Raw genomic sequence first — 19,422 nt, 5'->3', positions numbered from 1 at the left:
ATAACTCTTATTGATAAACTATCTTTACTCCATTGCATAACAATGGGTTATGTTTAAAAAGAAAAGAAAAAAAAAAGTATTTTAAATAATTTGGCAGATTCAGCGTTGCAAATTACAGACTTAGCTTTAGTTAATAAAACTGCGGGGACACAATCTGTCCTACTAAAAACTTTGAACCTTTTTATCTTTAGCACGTTATATATGCATACACAAATAATTTCTGGACATGATTTATTCCCCCCAAAAAATCAATTAACACATACGAATATATACATTGTAAGATGTATTCCTTTTGAATAATATCAGTTTTTGGAAATCAGTTCCCACTGAACAGTTGTGTGGTTCAAAGAGTAAGTAGCGGGGTTCTGAAAAATATGTTGCCATGTTTTGCTACAGCTGTTTAAATCCTGACAATTTTTGATGATTATAACTTTGAAGTCTGTTTCAAAGCTCTTTTCAAAATGTCTGCTCCTGTACACTGATAATGTAAGGATTATTCCCCACATTGTCAAACAGGTAACACAGCAATAATGTTCCACGATGTGGTGTGGAACAGAAAAGCCTGAGCACTTGTTGTTATGTTTTATTTTTTTTTTTTTTATTTTTTTTTTTTTTAAATCACTCTTTCTGCAGTGATTTAGATAACAGATCTCAAACCCCAGTGCACTAGAGTGGCCATTTTGAAAAGAACTTTGAAACAGACTTTAAAGTTATAAGCGTAAAACGTTGCCAGGATGATAACAATGAAAAGACAAAATACAGGTGCATTATTTAAACAGTTGTAGCAAGTAAGAGTATATTAAAAAAATGTAATATTCAAAATACAATGTGGCACATCTATATATCACCCCTATTCCACATATCTGAACAACAGGAAAACCATGTTTTTGCTGAATCTTTATAAAAGTTAGATAAACCATGAGATTTGGAGGATTTTATTTTACATACTCCAATGGTTCCCAGCAAAACTCACTGTGTATTGAGTTTGAAAAGCTTTAAAGTGAAACTTTACAGTGTAAATCCGTTTCATACTTTCCTCTTGCTGGTTTCATGTGTATTTTATTTGATTACTTCACTCCTACGACCTACTTGAATTTCCATATATAAATCACCATAACAAGGATGGGTGAATTAAAACCGTTCTTTATTTGGTTCTGTTCCAGTTTAAAACAGAGGTCTGTGTATTTTGGATTAGTAGCCTAACAAAATATGTCCTTAATAGTGTAAAGACACGTCACTGTTTTTCAATGTGTTAGACCTTAATTTAAATGTCTTGGAACAAAATTCACTCTGCAAAATAATAAAATGCCTTTACTGTATAAGCAAACATATTACAAAACTTGTCTTGAATCTGTTGCCACAGCTTCTAGGTGAAAAGGATTACTGAGCAGCAGGAGGTCATGAACTCTATCTTGTCTCTTGAATCACCTTACATTCTCGGGTTTCTGAGCTACAGGTAGGGTAACTTAAACCAGGTACTGTCCCCAACTTGCTATGAAACTGACACCTGTTATTTATGTTTTCTCATCTCTTATATATGACTGAGAATATAATTGAACCATGGACAACCAAAGAGAGATCATTACCTCAGGAACACCATTTATACTGCTGAACCACCTTACTGCATATGATATGGCACGTGTTTCCTAAAAAAAAACCTTTACCTTTATCATAACTATAGTGCATTTCCTAATAGTCCTGTCTCGATGTCATGTATTTTCAATTTTCAAATGTGTGCATTTGTATCACGACAGAACACAATAACTCCTGTTATACATTGTAGTCTTCAATGCACTTTAAGAGTGATCCTTATTCTTTTTCACAGGAAACTATAAAACCACAAATAAATCCTGTACCATACATAAAATACTGTATGTATCCCAGCAGTACGTGGCCCGGTCACTTCCAAATCACTATGCTCTTACATGCATTAAACCTCCACTAGAATTAAAATTAATAACTAAATAAATAAATATAGGTTTGCAACTTAATAATTGGTTAAATATTTACCAAGGTGCCCTGTCAAGTATTTCAACATGATATACCATACCCCTCCCCCATACTAAAGCATACATGAATTGTAATTTTTCTCACATTTCTTGCCATTCTGCTGTATCCCCTTATCTTTCTCATTCATCTCTTGCATGCATTTTTAGTCCTCTCAAATGACTGTTTCTAGAGGTCCATAATGGTGGAGCATTAATTTCCATAAATCGCTTAAATGTAAACTGATATAATATTGACAGCTAAAAAAAGGTTTTAACAGTTTCTCAAGACTTTTTTCTTTAATAGTAGGCTTATAGCTGGACCTAATTTATCGACACCTCTATTAAGAAGCACTTGAGTTTATGTTCTTGTAAAATATCTGTATCTGAACTAAATATGTGTAACACAGATCTACAGAGATCTGATGACCTCCAAAAATGTCTTGTCTCACCTGGTTTAAAATATGAAATCATAGAAACAGAATATACTATAGGCTCTCTAAACTTCATACTGTAGATTGGCATATTCATTTCTGACACCTCCTGTTTCCTTTCCTGCAATTCTTCTATATACTAGATTGACTTATCATTGTACTGACACACTAAATCTTTCTCCCTGGAATATTGCTTTATATTTCAAATACAATGAAGGAGACTATACATCGTAACTTAATGTTTGTGTGTGTGTGTGTGTGTATGTGTGTGTGTGTGTGTGTGTGTGTGTGTGATTGAGATGAAGTGCAGAAGTGTTACAATCATTCAGTTTGAATTGTTTTAAACAACTAATACGGAGTCTGACAGTATGATGAAACAATATACAGTAAAATACAATGGTATATAAACTCGGATCACGTTTTATTTAGTGAATCTGTAATAAGAAAACAAACAATAACTGTACCATTTTAAAGTACATGTTCGATCATTCTTTTCATTGCATGAAACACTAAATGTTAGACCTGGCCAGATCGTTTCTAGTTGATCTGACACATGTTTGCACAGTCATTTTTTTTATTGTTGATTGAAATATGAACCCACCATCAGGCAAACTGAGACTATTGGATTTCAATAACAGAATGGCACCAGTACCACAGGGCTTTTCTTCCAATTATTTTTTATAGCACTGCTACAGTGCTCATATATACTAGACTTTGTGTATACTTTGATTTGATTTGCGGTTCGTCAGTAACAAATCGAACCTCCTTGAATGTTTGTAACATACATGCTATGACGGTGATTAAGTGCAAGAATTGCACTGAAAGGCTCTCATTGATTTTTGTCATCATGACTCTAGAATGCTGTGAAATGTGCACTCAGAATGGAGCACAAATGTTACCGTTTATAACATTTAGCAACAATTAAAATACATTTTATATATAATGTATGTGGCAGGGCAGAAACCTTGCTGCTGTAAAGAGTGTATGGAAATATGAGGTTGGCAAGGGTGGGGTTAAATCTGCCTCTGCCGAGCAATCACAGGTGTACAGGATAGTGTCATGGCCCAGGCCGGTTACTGGCAGGAAAGAGACCCAGAAACAGAAGCTGCAGTTCAACCACTAAAGCGCACATTTATTAAACAAACACAAAAACAGGAACAAAGTAAACACGGCACGGAGGCCAAAATAACGGTTCAAACAAAAGAACAAATCACTTGTAGGCTGGGCATTAGATTTCATTACACTGTTACAAAACAATACAAAAATCACAGCTCACTCACTCACTCACACTAGTTATACCACAAGGGTGTGTATATCTAGCGTGGGATACATTCTTGTTATCTCACTTGAGTGGGATAACAAGACTGGATGAGTGCTATAACATGACTGGATAAGATGAGTGGGCTCATGATTTACTGGGAGATCCCTGTTAATTCTCGCCCTTATAATAATATTAAACTAGAATACGAACGGTCATCATTCCCCCCCCCCCCCCCCCCCCCCCCCCCCCCCCCCCCTGTAATACCACAATTCTATATATATTTCATTTTATTCCCAACTGGTGAATGGCCTATATTTGAATGCTAGAAACATAAACATATGTTCATTAACTGTACAATAAGCAACACTGATTTCAAGAAAAAAGAAAAAAAACAACTCTAAACAATAAGAGTCAATATTAAACTGTATATCTTACACATTTTTTTTACCACAAGTTTTGAAAGAAAACAAAATGGTGTTAATATAATATATAAGGAAACGTCTGTAACTGGAAGGATGTCATTGTGAACACCATATTTACCTTCTCATACCGTCATCAATTAAATGGACTGTCATTGGTATTATTATCTGAATTAAATGGGACATATTTAAAAAAGGGATTCCAGAAGTATAGTACATCATGTTCCTAAATTTGATTGTATTCAAAATAAAGTGGGTTCACCATTACCCACAGTTTAAACTGTAGACTCACCAGTTTAGTCAAGTGCTGTCAATAACAAATGATGTGTCATCAATCATGTGCAATACTATTGTTTTTTGAAAAATGTATTCAATTTCACATGCCTTGGCTGGTCCACTTTAAGCCAGGCATCTTGCTTTTGCAGGGAAATCATGTGTGTCCGCTGGTAAATGTTTTTTTTTTTTTTTTTTTTTTACTATGCCTTATGACTAACCATAAAACCAAGGAGGTACATTTAAAAATATATATATATATATATATATATATATATATATATATATATATATATATATATATATATATATATATATATTTCTAAAGATAAGCTATTTTCAAAAGTGCACACATTGTTGTTTATCTTACGCAGTACAATAAAATAGAATTCATATTTTTTATTCACTGAAAAATGAATCTGTTCACTAAATGTTTGTAATTTGTGGCAAGGGCAAGGAAAGCTCATTGCACAGTACAGAACGGTTGTGGCATAGTTTCTTCTGCCACACAACACAACGTTTTGAATATAGTTAAAAGACATCATATTTCACACAAATTCAAAGTGCTATGCAGCTGTGAACAAGCAGCAGGTCAAAGGTCACAAATGTTACGCCATAGATGGGTCACATGATTCTTTAATGTGTTAAAAACAGCTTTGCCATTTACCTCAGTGAGCATGGGACAAGGTGATAAAATGAACTGGCATGGTGTCAGACCCTGCAGCTAATGTGATGATGCCTTCAACAAAACTGAATTCACACTGTTCATCGCTCCAAAAAGCTTACTAAGAATGTTACTTAAACAAACAAAGTAACACAAGAACAAGACACAACACGAGAATGTTGTAGAAGTAAGCTTATTAATTATACTTCAAGATATTAAATAGTCAACTGAGAGATAAAAATAATAATGTACAATACAGTTCATAATCCTCTAGGGATTCAAGAAACTAAACTGTACCTAAAATAAGATCCACTCTGGTAGCACTTTGCCTTAGACAAGCTGTAGAGAGCAGTGCTGCATCTCAATGAGTCCAACTCTGCTGACTGCAGATGGTAACCATGGCAGCCATGTTACGGTTGAGAGAACTATTGATTACCCAGAGGACCGAGCCTTCACTCAGATATACCCCAAGAATGCAAAGAAAAGGGAAACCTTGAAAGTGAGGAAAATGCGGCTGTTTTTTTCATTGTCTAGCAAAACGTTAATGCTTTTAATGAAATGTTCAAAGGGGGAGGGATTACCAGGTTTAACATTTCCAGTAAAGATTATTTATCGCTGTTTCACAGCTTTTTAATTTCTAGTGGCTGAACTTTACAATATGTGCCATTTTTCAATGATGTATATTTTTGTAATCATAATTATGAATGGTTCTTAAATGAAAAAAATAATCTGCATTTAGCTCTTGGATAATAAAAAGTGTTTTTATGGTATATATATATATATATTATATATACTATAATATATATCTATATATATATTTTATAGAAATGTTGTTTAACTAAACATGTTGAAAATTGATTTGCATAATTGTCATGCTTTTTTTATCAAGCGATGACTAACCTTTCATTTTTACAGTTAATTCAGACAAAGCAATTAAATAATCCTTCCATTTATTTAAGCACTGCCAGACTTTGCTTTCTCTTGTCTTTTTTAGAGGCAAATGATTCAGTACTCGTTGCATTTTAATAACAATAATTCCTCAATCACCCAGGATGATTCCAAAATCAATGATCATTAAAAAAAAAGAAATATTCCCATTTCACACTTGTCAGTATTAAACAATCGTATTAAGATACAATGCCTGCCTTGTCTTTTCCTGTTCCATATAATAAGGATCAATAAGGTCAGTTAAAAGCAACATATGGTGCATTTCTGCTCCAGGGAATCTAATTATTGGTTAATAATTGGATAATAGTAAATAGATTGAAAGACTTTTATTCTGCCTACATGTGATGATAGGTACATTGGAACACTATTAATTAAATTTACATCATCATCATCATCATCATCATCATCATCATCATCATCATCATCATCATCATCATCATTATTATTATTATTATTATTATTATTATTGATCTATTTTCCATGACTAAACTCAGTAGCCCTCTGGTTAGCATCTACTTAATATACTAATAATACTAAAAGAAGAAAAAAAAAACAAACACAAAAAGAATTCAATTTTGAAGTGCCTTCCTAAGATTTGTTTGTTTACGAGCTGATATGCGCCTCCAGCTGTCTGTGTAACCCTAAGCTTATGGTGAATATAAGTGCCAAACCATGCTTGATCTTTATAATGTATGAATAAGCGCTGAATGTGTCCATTTTGCAGCTCAATTATTAGAAAATCATGTGTTACTTCATATGTAATCTCCTTGTTATTAATGAAATATCATGTAATATAGACCAATGATACCTTATAGACCAACTGCTTGAAGACCAGCTCCTTAATTACTTCACAGGCACAGTTCCACTTCTAGTCTATGGTTTTGATTTGTCATACTGAGCCATATTAAAAAAAAAAAAAAAAAAAAAAAACCATCAAAACACCTGACAGAGAATCTAAGAGGTTTAAAGAAACTCTTCAAGGGTTTGTAGTGCATCAGTACCTTTAGCCACAAAAAACCCCTCTGTACTGTGCCCATAATGCCTCTCAAAGCACATGCATGTGAAGGTAGTGTTCTGAAAAACATCAAAGAGGTTCAAGAGGAGTTTAAAAAAGAGATTTCTAAAGATTCTTTTTGTAATAATTCAGAGTTGTTCAAACATTATATATATATATATATATATATATATATATATATATATATATATATATATATATACAGTGCCTTGCAAAAGTATTCAGACCCCTGACCAATTCTCTGATATTAATGAATTACAAATGGTACATTGAAATTTTGTTCTGTTCGATATTTTATTTTAAAACACTTAAACTCAAAATAAATTATTATACGGTGACATTTGTTTTATGTTGGGAAATATTTTTAAGAAAAAGAAAAAACTTAAATATCTTGCTTGCATAAGTATTCAACCCCCACACATTAATATTTGGTAGAGCCACCTTTTGCTGCAATAACAGCTTTAAATCTTTTGGGGTAAGTATGTACCAGTTTTGCACACAGTGTCGGAGTGACTTTGGCCCATTCTTCTTGACAGATTTGCTCCAGGTTGTTCAGGTTGGTTGGATGACGCTTGTGGACCGCAATTTTCAAATAGTGCCACAGATTCTCAATGGGATTGAGATCAGACTTTGACTGGGTCACTGTAGGACATTCACCTTTTTGTTCTTGAGCCACTCAAATGTTGCTTTGGCCTTGTGCTTGGGATCATTGTCCTGCTGAAAGGTGAATTTCCTCCCAAGCTTCAGTTTTTTAACGGACTGAAGCAGATTCTCTTGCAGTATTTTCTTATATTTTGCTCCATCCATTCTTCCTTCAATTGTAACAAGATGCCCAGTCCCTGCTGATGAGAAACATCCCCACAGCATGATGCTGCCACCACCTTACTTCACTGTAGGGATGGTGTGTCTTGAGGCAATGGCATTGTTAGGTTTGCGCCACACATAGCGCTTTTGAGTTTTGGCCAAAAAGCTCAATCTTGGTCTCAACTGACCACAAAACTTTTTCCCACATTGCAGCTGGGTCACTCTCATGCTTTCTGGCAAACTCCAGTCGTGCTTTCAGATGGTACTTTTTGAGTAACGGCTTCTTTCTTGCCACCCTCCCATACAGGCCAGTGTTATGCAGAGCTCTTGATATGGTTGACTGGTGCACCATTACTCCACTCCCAGCCACTGAACTCTGTAGCTCCTTCAAAGTGATTGTTTGCCTCTCTGTGGCTGTCTGCTTCTTGTTTGAGCACTGAGTTTTGAGCACTGAGTTTAGAGGGATGGCCTTTTCTTGGCAGTGCCTGGGTGGTGTGATGCAGCTTCCACTTCCTGATTATTGATCCAACTGTGCTTACTGGGATATCCAAACACGTGGATATTATTTTGTACCCGTTTCCTAATCTATGCATTTGTATTACTTTATCTCTAACTTTTGTAGAATGCTCTTTGGTCTTCATTTTCCTTCAGATTCACAGCCTTACCAATGATCCTTCAACAGTGGGGTTTTTATCCAGAAAATGTGACAGCAACTTTAATGGTTCACAGGTGGAGGCCAATGGTAAGGTAATTGTGTCCTCGTTAGGGCAATTTCTTCCACAGCACAGGGGTTGAATACTTATGCAAGCAAGATACTTCAGTTTTTTATTTTTCTTAAAAATATTTCCTAACATAAAACCAATGTAACCTTACAATAATTGATTCCTAGTTTCAGTGTTTAAAAATAAAATATTAAACAGAACGAAATTTCAATGTACCATTTGTAATTCAGTAATATGAGAAAATTGGTCAGGGGTCTGAATACTTTTGCAAGGCACTATATATACACAATCCCCCCCAAAAGTATACTACTGTGGTTAATGTTGTATTGGATGTTATAGTTTGACTCAAATTGGAACTTTACAGTTTCTTATTAAATATTAATGCTAGAGCCCACTTAATCCTCTTTTGGTCAAAACCACAGCTTGTTGTATGCATTGTGAACTAACAGGTGGAAGGATAGGCACTTTTAGGAGCTGCACAAATGTAAAAATGTTTTACCTACTTTGCATTGACAAGATTTGTTTGCATCATAAAACACCTGGATAAAGCCTTAAAGAGCCATCTGAGATTTGTATGGATCAAAGTAAACACCCCCAGGAACAGCTCCACTGCGATATTAAATTTAATGTTGAATGTGTACCTAGCATTCTACAAATGACAGTCACACAATGTGGCACACCTCCTATACTTATTATTTGCCTCACTGATAAATCTACAGCTTCAGTAAGTCTTAAAACAGATAATGAGTGTGTTCTGAGTAGTGTTTAATAAACAGCACAGCTCATCCAACTATCTTGTTTCCCAAGATCAAAGAATTATCTTGAGAGATGACATGCTTTTTAATCAAAGCTTTAAAACCTTTCTACTGAATAGCCTTTATGACCTGAAGAGTAGAAATGCAGGCAAATATCACAAACTATATATTATATCGGTTATATATATATATATATATATATATATATATATATATATATATATATATATATATATATATATATATAGCTGTACTATGTCAAATTAAAAATGTGATCAGTATAAAACAAAATGTAAAAAAATCTCATAATGCATGTCACCTGATCAAAGAGCAGTAGCTATTTTATTTTTACCAAAACAAATACACAACTGTACAGAAATTAAAAAAAAAAAAAAAAAAAAAAAAAAAACAGTAACCATGAGAAATCCACCAGCATATTTGGTTTTAAAAGTAATTATTTGGAAATTATAAGTGATTTCAAGAGGATTAAAAACAGGCAATTCATATGTGAGTTATCTTTAAGTAACAGAAATCGACAGTTAGAGCCAGAATGTTTAAAATGTTTAAAAAATGTTCCAAACATGTTAAATAATGCAGAATGTTCCAAAGGAGAAATCCAAGTAGGGATGATTGGGTTATTCCAGTAGATGGCACACTGCGTTTTGTACTTAACATGCTTAGAAAAAAAAAAAAAAAAAAAAAAATGCTTTGTTTCTTTTCACTGAATTTATACACATGGATGAGCCAGCTACAAAGCTTCCAAGAATGTTGAAGATAAATGTTTTTAAACTAACACAGTGAAGTAGTTTATATCACATTGCTTCACCTTTTAAAGAGTTTTTACTTGCGTCAGGTGCAAATGTGTATAAAAGGGTGATTTGTAGTAAACACATGAGAGGAGAACAGTAGTCAGCATAGACAGAATCTACTCAAAATCAAGTCCTGTGCTTTGCATTTCCTTCAAAATAATAGCTGAACTGTTTTTAAGGAGGGTAAAAATTAAACACGTCCCCCTGGTTTCACAGACCCTGCTTAGCACTAATCTTGAAATTACTAATATTATCTAAGACTAGAGCTAATCTGTGAAACCAGCCATTAGCAATACTGCATTGTCTTAACTATAGTACAGAACAAGTTGTGTATACAGGCAGTAAATAAGGTCACTGCCAGAGAACAAATAAAACATCATCAAGATGATCTGACATGTCAGTTAAAAATATTTTAACTGTGGATATAATTATGATACATAATGTATGGAAATGTCTAGCTTAAACATGTGATAAAGATTTCAGTATCTCTTCTACACATGGCTTGTGTGGTTAGCTCTGCTGACAGTGATTTGACTCATTTATCTTCCAGCAGTGAAGCATCAAATGACCATAAAAATACGAATCTCCAAAGACTGAAGACTGAAGTATATGAAGGTCAAGGGGGTTAGAAACATGTAGTTCAGAAAATGTTTAAAAAAATAGTAAATAAATAAATAAATAAATGCTGTTTTCTTTTTTGTTGAGACATATTAAAAGCATGAACATGGCACTCTACTGTGCCTGTGCAACATCTTCAAGGTAAACCTGACGATGATAAAAAAAAAGACTAATAATATATTTATTGATATACTCTTAAGTGTAACAACTATTAAAGTAATCACCAGATTAGTATGGCTTCCATAAAACACCATGATGTGCCATATACTATAGTATTTTCGATGGGTTATTCTATAAATCTATATGTAGGATAGAATTTTTGTTTTATAGATTAAAATAAATATACAAATTGCAGTCGAGGGTTACATTGGAAAGATGCAATTAATGAAAAAGCGATCCCCAGAGCATATAGCACCTAACAGCTAGTTCTGCAGCCTTTTCTCATATTCCTGCTTTTGCATGGCTCTTGTCCGCTCGTTTCTTCTCTGCGCTATCATAGCAGGACTACAATGTTCCCTTAGGGTTGCTGAGGAGTTGTCAATGACCTTCCTGAGGAAGATGTCCTACACCTCTGAGTAAAACAAAAATAAAAATAAAGGGAATAATCACATATCTCAGTTGATAGCAGTACTTTTCTAGACTTTGGAAAAGCGCATTTCATGTGTGGAACGTCTCTAGCGAGCAAGCCAGTGGTATGGCTAACATCATTCCATGAGTCAAAATGGGTCAAATTCAGGCTCAAATTAAAGAATCATTAATAAATCTTTAGCTTACTGTTCTAAAGAACATAGCATTGAATCCCTCGGTTTAATACAAAATACTTCTCATATAATAATTATAGTAGTTATAGACTCTCTGAAAATTACACGACGCATTCGTTTATGAAGTTCATATTACAGTGTTGTGATTCTGATATTTGCAATTCTTAATTTAAAAAAAACAAAAAAAAAACATCATTTTATTAGCAGTAGAGATAGCATGTTGGCCCAATTTGAGCACAGCACATTAGAAATCCCTTAACAGAAACATTTAACAAATAATTACATGTAACCATCCTTGGAGAAAGTCGCTGTAAACACCCTTTATAGTGCAATGTTTGTTAATTATTGGTATGTTCCTATGATGTGCTGCATTCAGTATTAGCATAACTCCTCATTAATTACCATAAAATGACATCCACTGGCATGGCACTTAGAAGTAAACCCTTGTCAAAATTAAAAAGGACAGGGTCAAGGGATTTTATTTTCAGGAATGAGAGGACAGCGATCATAGTATACTACCTCTATTTTCATTGTAAATGTAGCCTTTTTTTTTTACTTTCCAGCTTTTATTGTAGAACTTAATATTGTATGTCCAAAACACAGCCCAGATGAACATTTACCAACTAAGATACTAAAAAGTTAATATTCCACAAGGTAATGTGATGTATTGTAAAATAACAATACAAAAGATAAATGAATTCTGACGTTATCATGTAAAAACGTTGTCTGCTTTGCAGCTTGGGCTTTGACAAAAAAGAAAATGATCAGGATGAGGAGTCAAATGGATACTAAAGTTCATAAAAGGTAGTAAAAAAAATGGACTAGCTTACAAGTACAGTATTATTTATTTATTTATTTTTAATAAAGCCATTTTTAGGATAGCATAATATATTTACATCACGGTTGTGCGGTTCAATATCACAATGTGATATTATTCACATGCAGCATAACTCAGCCCAGTTGGCCTTCCACCGAGATTTTATCTATTTCATTTTGATTCAATTACCTATGTATGCATTTCCAAGGCAGTAACAGGTAAGACAAATGATGGGCAGACATATTTTACTATTTTTCCAAGCTAAAGTGAAATCCCCTGTAGATGATGACATTTAAAATCAATGACCTCAACCTTTCAGCAGAGAGCAAATAGCTACAAATCATTTTTTTTTTAAATCTAAATAAAAAAATGCAGTCTGAACACATTGTTCTAGTTTTATTCACTGACCTACATATTGATATATACTGTTTCTATCTAATATGTAATGTTTCTTCTAATAGATCAGGGCTAAAAATATCAGGATGTGAATTCCAGGTCAGAAAGCCCAGTTTTTGCATGCCAGCTGGTGCTTAGATCAATGCATTTCCCCCCCAGGTTTTATCTTGCTGTCTTATCTGCTGTCTTATCTCAAAAATCCTTACTCTAACCCCACCCTATTTCTCTGCTCAATCTAAATCCATTCACCTGTGAGATAATTGGTTGAATTATATACATAATGCAATGCTAAATACAAAAGAGATACAGTTTAAAAGGAACCCAGGACTATGCATGTACCTTCCAGCCATTGCTGCAGTAATATTTCATAACAAGAATAAGTGAACTCGGAAGATTGATGCAGCAATGTTTATTTATTTCAATACTGTATATGGTTCAAGGCCTGCTTTGCTATGCAGTGGTATTCATAGTATAACAACAAGGTGTAGTTATACAGTATTTAGTTAAAAAAATAAAAAAATAAAAAAAATAAAAGGACTTTGTTTGAATTTGAGATTGACAAGCTCCACATTTTGGTTTTCATGTATTGGTGGACTGTCAAGCCATATCAACACAGCAACCCTATTTAAGATATATCATGCAAGAGTTGCTCATTAAAAATAAAAATCTAGGGCCACTAAAGCCATAAAATGCATAAATGACCATGTACTGTATATGAATTTAGTACATATGCTGTAGATGATCCTAGGGCTTCCAAAGATTGTGTTTGCCAGGTTGGAAAAAAAAAATAAACAAAAAAAAAACAGGCAGTTTTTAAACAATCGATACAGAGCTGAGTTATCCTTTAGCACTGTTGAACTGAAGTGAATGAGTTCAAAACATTTTCCATTCTCACGATTCAAGCAGACAGAACAGCTGATTTGTTATAACATGCTTGTACTCTGCAAGACTTAGTAACGCTAATGGACTTTAACAGTCAAAACAGTCAGAAAGGATGATCTAAAAATAACAGTGGTGCAGACAAAAACTGGTAAATGAATAAATAATACAGCTTGTAATCATGTTACACAGTGCAAAAAACACTGTTGATTTGCTTTTTAGCTCGATATATATGAATCGGATTGCATAGACAAATATAAAATTCCCCAATAGCCTAATATCAAAATAACCATGTTTACAGTAGAACCCCAGAGTTACGAACACCAAAGTTCCGAACTGACCGGTCTACCGAACACCCCACTTTCAACTGGAATTACGCAATCAGTCAACCACGACTGTAATGCAACCACATAGGCGGTCTATAGGCATGCTGGTCACAGAGCTGGCAAAATTACTGTAGCAACAAATGCATCCAGAAAGATGAGATGGATTTTAAAGCATTACAAGCAATCTTACTAGGAACATTTTAGTTTTAAACAAAGCACAGGTTTTCTTTTTTTTCAAGCCAAAGGAGGCAAGCTGCACGAATGCATTTTGTTTAAAACAAGCACAACATTAACCCAGGTTTTCATGGATGCTTACATCCGTGTTTTTGCTGCAGTTACGATTTCAATGGTAACTTAAATGTAGCCCTTTTTCGATTTATAGTATAGTTTTAAAGACTTTGGAACTATAACAGTATGAGTATTGTATTACTGTACTGTAGCCTTGTATTATTCGCCAGATTGAGGGTATATGTAGATAGCAGGTGTCTACATGTAATAAAACCACTGAAAATTCTACTGTATTTAAAAAAGACTTAATTGAGAAAAGCCAAAAAAAGTTTTGACTTTTTCAAACTACTTTGATTTCTGTCTGCTGTGTGGTGAAAGCAAGAATACGTGATTTGGCAGCCAAAATAAATATATTGAAAATAAAAACTCCACAGTTAAATGTATTGTAAATATCTCCATTAAAGTGCACTATACTTGTATTACAATTAGTCATACTAATATGTTTAGGTGCACAACACTAAAAAAGTTTATATATCTATCATCCTGAAGTATTACACATGGACAAGCAGAAAGAACAAAAACTTTGGATTTAGTGAGTTTTTGCAAGACTCTTTCCAGAGTTAGCTGCAGCTGGACAGGGCTCATCACCAATGTAACTGCCCAGGTCTAATTGACATGACACTAACTCGACACAAATGGTTCTGAGGATCTGTGTTGCAGCTCCCAGAAGAAAAAGCAGAGCACAGTCAACACAATCAAATCTTGTCTTGGACTTAAACATGTTGGCAATTATCATTCCCTGGTGTACGATCATGGTCAAAAAGTCATCACAAAAAACTAGCATTGTAACTGTTGCTGCGCAATAATAACATTGCATGAGTTTCACCAAAATCCCTTCCTCCCGACTGCTGACAAGCACTGTGCATGTCTAGCAGGCCTTATAAAACCTATAAATAATATATCATACATTACAGAGCACAGACATTCTGCCTTTTCGAAAATCAACTGCTTAACAGTTCTTCTTTGCAGTACTAGAAAGAGGAATAAGCCTGGAGAGTAGAGTGAGAGAGTGATGTTTGGATATGATCCACTGTCTGGATTGGAGGGGGAAAATAAATTTGCTGGAAAGGACAGACAAAGAATCTCTTCTGACAATAATTTACTGTTTCATGCCAGGCTGCAATCCAACATTCATTTTGTGTTTGTAGCTGTGTAAATGTAACTGTAAGGCATGTCTGTTTCCAGAACTATAACCCAACAGAATCAGGTATACCCTTTAAGCTAAAATCCTGTAAACAGGATGAATCAGCTCTTTAACCCCAGGAGATTACCCTTTTATCTAAAGTTTAATGTATAGGCATGTATTTTTAAAATGACAAGAAAGCCATTTACACTGGAATACTACCGTAATTGCCTAAATAAAAAATGCACACGTTGTATAACACGCATCCTGTGTATAACAAGCATGACTTAGCTGCCTTTGGTTACATCCCTTATATAATTAATATTACATTTCTGGCAATCATCCCATATATACCTTGCACAATATCATTTGAGATACTGCTCAAAAAAGCCAAACTTCATGAGTATTTAAAAAAAATAAAACTATACAGTATAACGACATTGACGTGTCTTAAACATTTAATAAAAACCTTATTTCACAATTTCACTGACATTTGATCATTTCATCACACTTAAAGAATGACAAGCCTATGCAAAACTTTAACTCAACTTTAACTGATTGTGATTGACAAAAGGAGCAAAACAGTGAACAATGTAATAGATTCTTTAAATATACATATCGCCAATATGTAAAGTAATAAAACAGGGATCTACCTTTGCTTTTACCTACAGAAATGGAGATTGCGGTCCAAGAGAGAAAAATGTGCATGATATCCACAATTGAAGAGCAATGAGAAAGGGGAAGGATAACACATTATCAACAATGACAAAGCAACACGCCGTCATCAACACTACATAAATGCATATGCATTACTACAAATCAATGTAGTAACATGGTGTTAAAAACACTAGTAAGCATACTTGACACAGCAAATGAAAACACACTGTACATGCAATGGCAAACTCAAATAATGCAACAAAATATAACTAGTAAAAACAAAGAGGAAATAAAATCAACAATACCATTGTTTACCCTGGCAGAAATTTCAAATGCATACATTTCCATTCAGATAGCCCAGGTGAAACTGACTTTTACTTTAGGATATTAATATGTGCATGCATGTGATTCAATTGCCATTTAAAAAGCACACCACGTAGACATTGCACTTCATCAAAAGCCTTGTGCATATATAGTTTTTTTGCAGCATATATTACAGTCATGCTTGAACAACTAAGAACAATCTTTCCATTACTATATAGCTTCAATGCAGCAAAACAAATCACTGCATTAATGAAATGTCTACTGAACACGTGTGCATTGATCACATTTTCACACATTGCAAAGCTTTCAAACTGAGCAGCAGAAGAAATTACCAAGGGACAGATAAAGAAAACGAGGAAAGCATACCTTGTTCACCCATCATCAGATGTGAGAAACCTTGAAGAAGAAGAAAGATAGGGAAATTGAAAAATGGAATGCAATACTTTTGGTATTGTGATGTCACATACTTCATAAGATCAAGTATGGCATCGGTCACACTTAAGGCAAGCTTTTCAAAGAAGCTTGAAAAGCTTCTGTTACAGAGAAGAGTTTTCTGTGAATTTGATATAATTGGAACAATCTGCAAATCAAGGAGCCTATTCCTATTAGTGTACTCGCTATCTATTCACATGCTTCTTAAAATTAATATCATGGATTTTTACAAAGAACTCATTTCAATAGCAGGCAATTTTAAAGAATTGCCAGAAAGAACATTGAAATGTAGGTTATAAAGTAAAATACTATTTTTAATTATAGAATGGATTGACGTAGATTATCATAATAAATTAGTGCAAATATTTATTGAAAATAGATCATTAGTATGCAGGAACCCTTATCTGCTAGTACATGCCTGTGTTTGAATAGAATCCTGACAATTATATATAAAATGTATTTTTTTAAAAAGTAATTCTGATTTCAAAAGTTAAAAAAGTCATAAAGTAATGTGGAATATTGTTATTGGATAAACTGAGTGCTGTTTTTAAGGAAAACTAACGCTGAGCTGAATTTGAACTCATGTACTTCTTCCTCCCGTGCTTGCTCCTTCTCTTCCCTCGTCCCCCTGTGGTGGAACCAGCTATTGGTTACCCTCAGGACTGCTCACTCTTTTATTGCTTTTCACCGTCTTCTCAAAACCCAATTATGCTGCAGTATTTGGACATACATTACTTTGTAGGATTTAGGCTAGCTCCTCTTAATTTTGCTTTTTTTTATTTAGTGTACCCAATCATTTTTCCCCTCACCGCAGCAATTCCCTACATAGCTCAGGAGAACTGATGGTTCAGTAGGTGTCCGCTGATATCACAACCAAGCCAGCCTCTTTTACACCCAGGAACTAGAGAGTGGATGTCAGCGAGCTACAGAGCTCTGGAGGACAAAGGCCAGCCCTGCAGGTGTCCGCTTTTGAGATCGCTGGGTGGCTGGCAAGCAGGATTCATTGTAGCATGATGAGGGGAAACAGTCCCTGCCAGTTTTGCCTCCCTAACCCACAGGAGCGCCGGAATCAATGCTACACTCCCTTCAGAATCCCCTGGGCTGTATGACTCACCCTTCACACCACGTGGTTATGATTTTACCCCCCCCCCCCCCCCCCCCCTTTATTCTGCTTTCAAATGTGATTTGATTTGACTTTTATCCTCAAGAATGCGTTTCTCCTTTAGTTTGCTCCTACTGAATTTATTTGAACTTTATGGATTCATTTTAATGTCTGCCTGTTGCAAAACCTTCTGAATAAGTAGTCACTTAGACAGTAAATACATGACGGATAGAAACGCAATGTCTTTGTAGAATACGAGGTGTTCACACATTAGTTGTCCCTAAGGACATCCTTGTAGGAAACAGCGCGCCAACTGTGAGATATACTATATACTCACCTGGAACACGTCTGACTTCTGCAGTTGCGTTTGAAAAAAAAGATGGAAGAAAATTCACCATTAGAAACACTCTTTGCACTCGTTTTTGCATGGAAAGGATTTCATGCAAAACATATAGCACACATGTGCACATGCAAGAGACTTAATCACTGTGCATGTAAATAAATCACTTGACAACAAACTGATCATCTTATCTGTCCAGGATTTTGGAACCAGATCAACACTCATCTAAAAAGAAAAACTCAGTAAGACGACTTAAGAGAATATTATTAAATATTCTATTACCTGTATAACACAAAATACCCCACATACAGTAATCTCCATAAATTCAAACAAGTTTGAAGAACATGCTTCCTTAAGGTGGAAAAGAATTTATGATGTTGCAGGGCTTGTGTATAGCATTGAGAACCAGATTTCAGCTATTTACCTAGCAATTGTATTTTCATTGCAGACACACAACCTACTGGATAATCATTTTTGGAGTTGAATGGCACTTTAATGAGAATTGTTTTGGATCACCATAACACAGATGAAGGGTAGTCATTGTTAATAAATACACTGGTTTTGATTGCACCAGGTATAAGACAAATAAACCATTTTAAAACTGGCTGCCTTTTTTCCCTTCAATTTTACACTTGTAGAGAAGGTTGGAAGAGAGCAGACCTATTATCTGCATTTATTATGTCTAATATGTAACATTGGATGTGAGTTGGGTACTTTATGAGTAACTGTATGTATTTTAAACATCACATAGTACTTTTCCCTACTTGCTAACTTTCTTAATTTCCTTTTATACAAACAACCATTAACCTAGTAAGTTTATGAGAGTCTAATGACATGTCTAACTCTATTAGATGCATTTAGTACTTAGTAATCAGTGATTTATTACATATTAACTTAGTCCAGAAGCAATTAAGTTTAAAATGTTTGAACTCTACACACAATATACTGGAGATCATTTATCTCCATTATCTGTTTTATCACATGTATTAACTGTTTTAAACTTTAAGGATGCACAGGACACCCCTGAAGATATGTTCAGTCTGTGGCTCCAATGGTATATATCTTGCCTCAACTGTTAAGTCTTTTGTGTTTCTGTCTATTTTTGCTATACATATCCTGGCTTGTTACAGCTTACATACATTTGGACCTCATGAGTAGAAATGACTGGCAAGCAGCCATTAACACGAGAACAACCAGAAAATATGTCTAGATAGAAGGACTGAGGAGTCCTTTTGGCCCCTACTGTGTTTGTCTTGCCAGTGGTGTGATT

General features: G+C 34.5%; 1 protein-coding gene across 28 annotated transcripts in view; it reads right to left on the bottom strand.

Annotated features, from left to right (window-relative positions):
* Nucleotides 1-19,422, bottom strand: part of nrxn3a (neurexin 3a) — a 290,916-nt gene that overhangs the window by 260,119 nt on the left and 11,375 nt on the right. For 23 of the 28 annotated variants that reach the window (XM_041266212.1, XM_041266208.1, XM_041266209.1 and 20 more), the window contains exons 3-5: nt 18,150-18,167; nt 16,645-16,674; nt 15,951-15,962 (exon numbers count right to left, since the gene is read on the bottom strand). In XM_041266212.1, coding sequence (XP_041122146.1) covers nt 15,951-15,962; nt 16,645-16,674; nt 18,150-18,167 — 60 coding nt within the window. The remainder of the gene's footprint in view (nt 1-15,950; nt 15,963-16,644; nt 16,675-18,149; nt 18,168-19,422) is intronic. The other 5 variants (XM_041266193.1, XM_041266196.1, XM_041266218.1 and 2 more) reach the window with 1 other exon arrangement.

Source organism: Polyodon spathula, chromosome 12 (genome assembly GCF_017654505.1).
Source record: "Polyodon spathula isolate WHYD16114869_AA chromosome 12, ASM1765450v1, whole genome shotgun sequence".
Taxonomy (NCBI): domain Eukaryota; kingdom Metazoa; phylum Chordata; class Actinopteri; order Acipenseriformes; family Polyodontidae; genus Polyodon; species Polyodon spathula.
The sequence above is the reverse complement of the archived record's forward strand: the minus strand, read 5'-3'. Positions and strand labels throughout refer to the sequence as shown.